General features: G+C 36.0%; 1 protein-coding gene and 1 long non-coding RNA gene across 3 annotated transcripts in view; one reads left to right on the plus strand and one right to left on the minus strand.

Moving 5' to 3' along the window:
• Positions 1–529: 529 nt before the first annotated feature.
• Positions 530–4,796, minus strand: LOC125659661 (uncharacterized). Of its 2 annotated transcripts, none has more exons than XM_056149281.1 (2): positions 4,621–4,796; positions 530–2,857 (listed from the first exon to the last, which is right to left on the minus strand). In XM_056149281.1, exon 2 carries the CDS (start codon positions 2,839–2,841, stop codon positions 1,174–1,176), a length of 1,668 nt encoding a protein of 555 aa, XP_056005256.1. In that variant the 5' UTR covers positions 2,842–2,857; positions 4,621–4,796; the 3' UTR covers positions 530–1,173. The 2 variants fall into 2 exon arrangements, with proteins under 2 accessions (XP_056005256.1, XP_056005257.1); XM_056149282.1 differs by lacking the exon at positions 4,621–4,796 and adding an exon at positions 3,611–3,837.
• A 2,050-nt stretch (positions 4,797–6,846) lies between these two features.
• LOC125659255 (uncharacterized) overlaps positions 6,847–10,000 on the plus strand; it is an 18,080-nt gene continuing 14,926 nt past the window's right edge. Inside the window, exon 1 of the long non-coding RNA XR_008798566.1 lies at positions 6,847–7,170. This is a non-coding gene — a long non-coding RNA (uncharacterized LOC125659255). The remainder of the gene's footprint in view (positions 7,171–10,000) is intronic.

Below are 10,000 nucleotides of genomic sequence, written 5' to 3' on the forward strand. Positions count from 1 at the left end.
GTAAAATCATTCTCTTCAATACTTCACCAGTTTTAGTGGTATTTTTCTTCTACTTAAATGTTCATAATGTTCTTTGTCAGATAAAATCGGGGGAGTTGCACTCCTTCCCCCAAAAACATACTTATTGCACTCTTACCCCGCAATGAAGTATACTTATACAATAAAAAAAAGTAAATAACGTTATGATGTTAACTACACATTTATTCATAAACACCCTTCATTGTATGAAAATAGTCATTAGTGTAAAAAGTAGCGGTCACTCGCGTGATGAAGGGAAGGACTCTACCGGGTGTCTGGGTAGCGCAGTGTTTAACGCACTCGCTTATCACTGCTGCGACCCGAGTTCGATCACCAGACCATGAACGGCAGTGGTTGTATGTGTGAGGGTGTGGTGATCGCCCACTCGGACACGTGGGTTTCCTCCCACAAAAATACACCCCAGCGCAAACATCCGTGCAAGTCGGTAAATAGATATAACTAATGTTCATTGTTGATTATGCATGTCCGACTTCAAAAATAATTGATGAACGATAATAAAAATGACTGTATTTTAGAATAAAATATCTTAACAAGTTCAAATTCACAACTCTATATTTTTTGCTTTCTTGCGAACGACCCGTCGAGATACATCACCGAAGACGCCAATAGCCAGAATAAAAAGATTGAAAATGTAAATACTGGTATTTATTAAGCCATTTGATGATTATAATGTAATTATATAAAAACAATAACACATTTTTAAATTCAGTCTGGACTTGGATGGTTCCCTGTGGGACTTGGCAAAAGTTGGCCCCTCAAGTCCCGACTTGAGTATGTGAATTAAATTTTCAACCCCTAAATATATACCAATAAGATCTCCTATCAACAAGGTTTGTTACTTGTGTTTCAGAATGTGAGCATCTCTCATAGAATTAACGTCACTGACGTCGTTATATCAAATATAAAATCATATTAATATGTAAACGTTCCTAAGTTGTGCGGATTTAAGTTTTTTTTTTATCGTAAATTTCAAACGATGGAACCTGGGGTTATTAAGCCTGGAGTGGAGTGGATATCGGTATCTACATCTGTATTATCCCATGTAAAGTTTTATAAGTAGGTTGAGCTCGATAATTAATTTGAAATTTGAGCATAAAGCCATGGTGTCTCCAGCTTGACTATAAACAATAGTATTCATTGCACATATTTGATTTTCTTCACATTTCCACTACAATACTCAGCAACAAACAAGTTGTCACTTTTGTCCATACATAAAACAGATGGGTCCTTCAGATCACAGTTATCTATATAGCGGAGGAACTGTCCATTCTGGTCCAAGATTTGGATACAGCGTTTATCAATGTCTGCTATCAGGATATGACTCTGACTGTCTGTTGTTATTCCCCAGGGTTGGAATGGTTCGTTTTCGGTATTATTAGAGGGATGATCAGTGTATCTAAATCGAAGTTTTCCAGCCTGGTTGACCACCACTACTGCCCCAGCTACAAAGTCAGCCACACAGATATCCAGGTTCCTGTTCTCACTGATGTGTTTAGTAAAAGAATTTCCTGAATATAGAGGCTTACCCTCATCATCATACTGGATTGTTTGTTTCTCTGTGGAACCTGAGTAACGGACAACTTTGGATTGTGTTGCATCATCACTGAACATGGCAACCAGGAGATCACCACATGAGGTGACACAGAGTTGGCTGGGTTTCCAGCCCTGTAGTCTGATCACCTCCTCTGTCTGTCCACTCTTCACTTTATTCACAGTATTTTTTGCCCAGTCAGAGTACACTAGATCCCCATCACTTGTCACTGCTATATCATATGGATATTCCCCTGATTTTGTTTTGGTTGTATTGATAACTGCACCTTGAACATTAAAGCATTTCATATCACTGACAGATTCTGCACTTGTCCAGAATTCTTCTTCATTCAGACAGGCAAGACTGTGGAGGTCTTCGTACCCAGTATTTAATGTAGTGACAAGCTCTGGTTCAACCATCAGTTCTTTGGGTGAGGTTTCTGTTTTCTTCAGTGTGTAGCCATTTCCATCTATCGTAAATGATAATGGTATCAAAGATCCCAGTGACTTGTAAAGCTGTTCACTGTCTATCATGTTTGGACTAAATGCAGGCAGTGAGACTCGGACTTTGGGAGGAAGTTTTCTGAATTCTTTGTTTTCGGATCTGTATTCCATGGTCACAGACACTTCATTGGATTCCTCCATTTTCTTCAGAGTAATCAGTGATTGCTCAATAAGGGACCGTATCTGCTTAATTTCATCCAAATGTTTCTTTAGAATTCCCAGGTGTTTGATTTTCATCTCTTCTATTTCATTTTCCACTTTGTTGATGACATTGTCAACTTCCTTGTGCCATTCCTCTCCATGTTTTGTAACTACTGTTGTGAATTTCACATATTCCCTATCCAAGTTGGTTATTTGAGTTTCTAAATCAATGGCCATTTCTTCATATGTTGGAGAAATTATGTTTATTATCTCCTCTGAATCTTTAGTAATGTCTGCTTTTCTTTTGTTGTAGATTTCAGAAAGAATTGAAAATGTATGACCCTTGTGTTTATCTTCAGCAGCACACAATAAACAGACAAACACGTCACATTCCTTACATTGCAATTTACAATTTTCAGTTTGATGTGTACTACACTTGGGATAGATTAATGTTGATTTTCGAGTATGGAATGGGACCACTTTGTGTTTGTCATAGTCATCAGCAACATGTTTGCCTAAACAGGCAATGCACAGGTTGACATGGCATAAATCACAGTACATCTGGACTATAGCTGTCTCACAAAGGTCACATCGGACAGCATCTTGGGCACTGTGGAGGGGGTCCATGGCTAATCTAAATATTCTACATATTAAAGAATATAAATTTAGTAATTACACAACAAAAATTTCAATCAACAAAGTATGAAAAATAATTGTTAATGTAAATTGTGTAATCTAAAATTATACCTATTGCAATTATAAATAATTATTAATAATCACAATAAACATCGAACATACAGTGCACATCATCTAAACCCTGTCACACCATCTAAACCCTGTCACATCATCTAAACCCTGTCACACCATCTAAACCCTGTCACATCATCTAAACCCTGTCACATTTATAACCAGAAAATGGTACTAAGCATTTAATTAATTCATATTTGCTCTTTTTATTCCCTATCATCAACTTAGATTGTCCATAGAATTGAAAAGGAATCAGCAGCCGAACTCCACTGAATGTAACTCTGTCACCCAGCTAAGGTGTTTTTCACAAAATGTTATCAATTTTGCATTAATCATTTTACGTTGGATCCTTTTGTACATGCATGAAAATAGGTGATAGCGGTGTTCAATACCAAATAGCGTTTTTTGCACAAGAAACGTATAAAATGCAATTTTGTGTGTTAATTCAAAAGAATTATATATTCATTGTATATATCATCATCACTCTGCTTATTATCATTTTGTTTTCCTCTATATTTTGTCATATATATGTAATTGCATGTAATTAATATATCTATATTCAATCCCATAATGGGGAAATAAAGAATGAATGAATGGAGACTGGTTCATTGCCCCCTACCTCCACTGAGATAAAAATTTGTATCCTTACGTGTGGTTGCCAGGGGCGTAGCTAGCACTATTTCAATGTGTAGGCCCGAAGTTGAAACCCGACGCACGAAGCACCGAGGGAGTAGGTGCGGAAGGGGTTCCTGTGGTCACCTCCGAGAAAATTGTGAAATATTAGGGCTCATTTGCACTACTCTCATCATTAAAATTATTGTAATAGACATTAAATATTGTGCATAGATTTTTAAACCGAGTCGAGTGAGTCATTATGATCACCATAAATTTACAAAAAAAAAAAAATATATATAACCATTATTTACCGGTAGTATTTACATCATGTAGAATGCATTATAAAAAGAAAAGGTCCGACGGAATAATAATTTTATATGCGATTTTAAAAACTAGAGAATATATGAACATATTATATTTTACAAACATTTATGGACAAAAATGTGAAAACAAACAAAAATTGTAGGCATGTGCCTACTCGAGCCTAACGAAGCTATGCCCTGGGTTGACGAATATTGTTGAAGTGTTCACCTATTTCTAGCAGGAACTGCAAGGTGGGAAACGAGAAAGGGTAACCGGGGACATCACGTGTTCTGTCGTATGTTAATATCTCTATAGCTGTAACCAAGCTAAATATGTCAACTTATGTAGTAAAACACGCTTCGAATTCTGTACCCCCAAAGGACTTATTCCGCACCCTCATAAAGCTGATCAGCACTGAGATTCCTACTTTCGTTTTAATTAATTTTGCTTATAAATATTACGACAGGTATCTGAATTTTAATAAAAACATATAAATAGGGGGAAAAAACCTCAGTCTAGGCCTATACATATAAATACGTGTACTCATATATATATATATATATATATATATATATATATATATATATATATATATATACATAGATTTTCCCGTCTTTTTTCTATTTATATCTATCTATAAAATTCAGATATCCGTGATAATACTTCTAAATAATCAGATGTATGGATAAAAACGACCTTTTGACGACGATCGTTTCTTCCAATAATATATCTTAATATTACCTATAGTATTACACTTCTGTATGGCGTAGCAAAGTCTCACAACACTTCTCTTGTTTCCATGGTATGAGCTGGGGGTGTCATTCTGAAATTTAGAGTTATCTCTCTTGTCATACTCAACACAAAAGAGACAGAGATTCTTGATCTTGTGGAAGATTTATTGATAATAACATGACATAGCAATATATATGTATATATAACATTTGGAAAAGAATTATGTGTTCTTAAGTATATCTTGTCAGTTATTGTTATTGATTAATATGCATATTATATCGTTTGACATCTCTTCTCTTCATTGTTGTAATTATCTCATGTTTGTCTATTTTGGTCTCTGAGCGTTGTTTAGGCAAGAAGAATCCAGAATTGCGAAATTCTTTCAACCGCTTTTAGTTTAAACGTTCCATACGTATGGTTACATTATGACGAAGTATCGACATATTATATTGTATCTACTCTGTGATATTTTAAAAGGAAACTAATAAAATCTTATGATTTTATCATCAGATAAATCTTCATTTTTTCCCCTCTTATTTTCAGGCAAAAGATCATGAAACATCTTAAGCTTAATTCAAAATCTGAATATTGCGATGATCAATAAGTCGATGATTCCTAAATGAAATTGTTATTCAATATTGCTTCATCAAATTTCTAGTGTCTGCAAATTAAGAGTTTCAGTTCAATAGTAATGGACATCTTACAGGTGATTTGTTACATGATACTGGAGCCTGGCTTATACAAGTATTACCAGATGGTGTCTTTACGACATTGACAGAATAGGAAAAAAATATCAAGATTCTGGTGGAAATCTGAATTTAAGTCAAAACACGTTAGTTAGACCCCCCCCCTCTCTCTCTCTCTCTCGATCCAGTTCGCCTCCCCAATGTCAAAAATTTACCGACGCCCCTGTGGGAGTGTAACCTTTAAATAAGCTTTTATTAAAATTATGATTTAATATCAGATCTGAGTATAGCGATAACAATGGCAAGAACTTGGTAAACAAGTAGTAAATACATATGTAAGTAACACAAAGCATTTCCGTGTATAAACTGTCTCAAGGTCTCCCTAAGACGTTATGAACACAAGCAAAAAGTGTAAATGAGATAGGGTGCAGATTGTGAAAAGTAGTTAAAAGATCAAGCACTAGATCCCCCTCTCCTTTCACAAATTCCTGAATCCGCCTACGAAATAGATGAGTTAATGCCAAGTTAGAGTTCTGTCGATTAGAATTAATTAACCTTTGTGCAATGTGGTATTGGTGTACATGTACAATGACTTTAGCACATGGAAAATGTTCTAAAGAATGGGGAAAAACTCGTGCTTCGTGATTAGAAAAGACATATGTGTATAAAGGTGGTTTAATTGATCAAATTAGGTTTTGAAATTATTCTAACTTACATAGTTCAACTCTACGTACATGTATACATGTTACAAAAGTCAACAAGGAATGACTAGGCACCACATCTCACATTTGATGGCGTCAGTTATGAATGATGCTAAATAACTGATAATGTGCATGTATCGGTACATACATGCATAGATACAATATATTTCTCACGACATTGCTCCATCTTTATTTAGTTACTTGTTGTGGGAAGTGTTCGCCAAATTTATGTAGGTTTTAATGTAATCTGGTGGTCTCGGCACCAGATACAAATACCTCTTTTGTTAACCACTGTACATATGTATCCAAATTTGAAAATAAGAAAAAATACTGGGAGGTGGAAGGGGTGGGGTTAACGTACAAAAATGTACTTAGGTCGGTTATCTTAAATCGTGAACTCATTTTCCTCAATACTTCACAGTAGTACTTTTCTTCTACTTCCTCTTTCGATGTTCATGGAGGATAACATTGTACCCAAGGTGTTCGACACCATCTAAAACAAGGACATATTCAAATAAATCCTTATATACTAGTGTTTTCTATATTTTCATAGATATTTATTTGAAATTTTCATGAAATTATGTGCGTTTACCATTTCTTATAGGTAAGCATTTAACAATAAACATGTGAAACAAATTGTCTTAAAAATTAGAATATTACCAGATAGCGCTTTCAGTAAACAAACAGAAGGTCGCTTTATGCATTACACCAAGGGATTCATGTATATTAGATCTTCACCGGATCAGCAGCGTTAAATTAATTTGCAAGTATCCTCATATAGTATAGATTCACGTAGTTCAAATGATAATCTCGGGAGGTATGGTGGGCTCACAACTAAGGAAAAAAATCTATATTTGAATTCTTTGACAATCGTTTTTTTTTTTTTTTTAGAGCAACAGTGGCATGATTAGTCGTATTGATGTACAAGCATCCACAGTTAGTACAGATTCAAGTTTGTTCAAACCATGGCCCCTGAGTGTACAATGCAGCTTCAATAGTTGATCAAAGTTTTACATGGCAATATATGGGGGAATCGTCTTCTCAAAGCCAACCGGGCCATGATTAATCGTATCAATATGCAAGAATCAGCAGGTAGCGCAGATTCCAATTTATTCAAATCATAGCCCCAAGGAGTTACATGAGGCGACGATAGGGGATCAAAGTTTTACCTGGTAATATATGATGATTTTAATCTCCAGCATTAATACTTGTTCTCATCCAAAATTAACATTTTTTACGGTTGGTAAAATGAAAACAAATTATTTGCGGTCAATCTTTTGAGCTTGCGTTAATATGTTTCTTGTTCACTGCTTAGATACAAATATCTCTCTGTTTGCCTAATCATGAAACAAGAAAAATTAGTGTAAGTACCAAATGTATGTACCAGAGAGGTTTTGGGGGTACTTGCAAAGTGCAAGGTGAAGGTAACGAACAGTGATCAATCTCATAACTCCTACAAGCAATACAAAATAGACAGTTGGGCAAACACGGACCCCTGGACACACCAGAGGTGGGACCAGGCGCCCAGGAGGAGCAAGCATCCCCTGCCGACCGGCCACACCCGCCGCGAGCCCCACATCCCGATCAGGCAAACGGAGCCATCCGCAGTCAAAATCAGTGTGCCAAGAACGGCTTAACAACCGGTATGAAACACGTCAGACAGCATTTGACCCAATGCGAGGTTGTATTGACGAACTAGATCGTCATAACGACCATAGAATTTGCGAAATGCTGACTTCAATCGAGACTGTTGAAATCACTGTACCATCAACTTGTTTGTCAGTAGCTTACCTCGATTTAAAAACTGACTATACCCAGAACAAGCTCTTGCATATCGAATCAGTTGAGATATATAAACACCATATGCAGGTGATAATGGAATATTGCTACATGAATGTGGGAAGTTGACGATGGAGAAGCTGAAATCGTCCCCGTTTGTCATACAGTTGAGTTGTCAGTTTGCCGTTAATGTCTACTTTCAATAAAATATCTAAGTATGAAGCAGAAGTGGACGACCGTGTGGTGTCCTTTATTTCGAGCTTACAGGGATATATCAAATCTACGTATGAATGAAAGCTATCATTGTTAATAGACAAAACGTCATCGATATATCTAAAAGTCGAATTGAAGGTCACAGCGAGAGATTTTTTCTTCTCACGTAGAAGTTTTTCAATAAATTCTGCTTCATATGAAAGTGCGAAACGAAATCTACCGAAACGAAACCTACCGAAACGAAACAGATTGCATAACCAACCTCTTTTAATTATAATATTTAAAAATGTTACCTTGGGCCTCTGTGAAAGTTACCACATATAAATAAAATTCGCCTCCCCTTTGATGTACGCTTTCAGCTTGACTGATACAATTTGGAAAAGGGGGTGGGTGAGTAAGCACAAAGTACATATCCGAAGTTGATTAAATACCATGTGCAATTAGTTTCGGATCCATAAATTTCAGAACGGAGGGTTACATTCTCACTGGTCAGAGGTCTGGGAAAACACACTAAACGAGGGGTGGGGTCGCCGGCGTTGGATCCGCCTTTGGGTATAAATACATGTTTAAGTATTTTTTGCTCTAAAGACAAATATATGTATACATGTGGATATTGTATATTTGTATGTAGTATATCAAACAGTGGATTCTGAGTATGTCCTCTCGTTTTCTTTGTAATTTCTGCTTCCCTTGTTCATAAGCCTTTTGATTTTACAAAATGCTGACCTCCTCCTGATATTATTGCAATAAAAAAATTCTGTTTTCCATCCCGTTTTCAATTCTCCGTCTTAGCAACACCCAAAATGTATAGAGTTATCTTTAGACTCACTACATATCAATTATAATTATTAATAATACATGTATATATATCTTACCGAATTGCATTCATATAATATGGTAAAGGACCCCATTGGAAATAAGCTATATGGCTTTCATGGGTTATCCTTGGCATAGGCATGTACATTAATTTATTCACTGTGCTCTTAAAGTCAAATAGCTGTTAAATTTACCTTTTTATCTTATGTATTTAACAACAACTTTTATTTTAACTATGTGTTCCTCTGTGATATTGTCTTGTATTTATATTGTATATGTGCCTATTCCTAAATAAATAAACTAAAATACTATTTGATTTTTTCTATTATTGAAAGTACTCGCACCTCAGCAGTTAGAGATAAAATAAAAGGTTAAGAGCTCTTCCTGCTTTCAACTTTCTCAGACACCAGCTTCTTCAAACAATGTATCTATGCCCAAAGGCGGATCCAACGTCGGCGACCCCACCCCTCGTATAGTGTGTTTCCCCAGATCTCTGAGACTGTAACCCTCGGTTCTGAAATGTATGGATCCGAAACTAATTGCACATGGTATCTAATCAACTTCGGATATGTACTTTGTGCTTACTCACCCTCCCCCCCCCCCCCCCCCCCCTCCCTTTCCAACTTTTAAAACTTTGTATCAATGAAGCCGAAAGCCTACATCAAAGGGGAGGCGAATTTTGTTTATATGTGGTAACTTTCACAGGGGCCTAAGATACCATTTTTAATTATTATGATTAAAAGAGTTCGGTTATACAATCTGTTTCGTTTCGGTGGGTTTCGTTTCGTTTCGGTAGATTTCATTTCGTTTCGCACTTTACAGGTACCCGAGGTTTTGGGTAGTGTAATAAACAGAGATTTTTTTTTTATTTGCGAGCATCAACAAAAGAACTTTTTTCAGGAAGAGAAAAGTGTTACGAAAAAAACATTCGTTCCTCTCAAAGCGCGCGGAAATTACAACGTGAAGGCTTGTGAAATTTAGTGGAGTTTTGATCAAATACGGAGATGAATGAACTAAGTCAAATGAATCATTCACTCTAACGCTGTCGGCAATACTTCATTCATTCATTCATTCTTTATTTCCTCTCATGGGAGATTGCATGAACAATACAGAAATTACATCATTAGAGTATTACACATATTCATATATACAAAGGAAAAGGATATGAGATTTGTACATAAGAAGAAAGTTGAG

The sequence above is a fragment of the Ostrea edulis genome, chromosome 9, assembly GCF_947568905.1.
Source record: "Ostrea edulis chromosome 9, xbOstEdul1.1, whole genome shotgun sequence".
NCBI lineage: Eukaryota > Metazoa > Mollusca > Bivalvia > Ostreida > Ostreidae > Ostrea > Ostrea edulis.

Coding starts and splice junctions, on each gene's coding strand:
- LOC125659661 (XM_056149281.1), bottom strand. CDS start 2,841: ATGGACCCCCTCCACAGTGCCCAAGATGCTGTCCGATGTGACCTTTGT.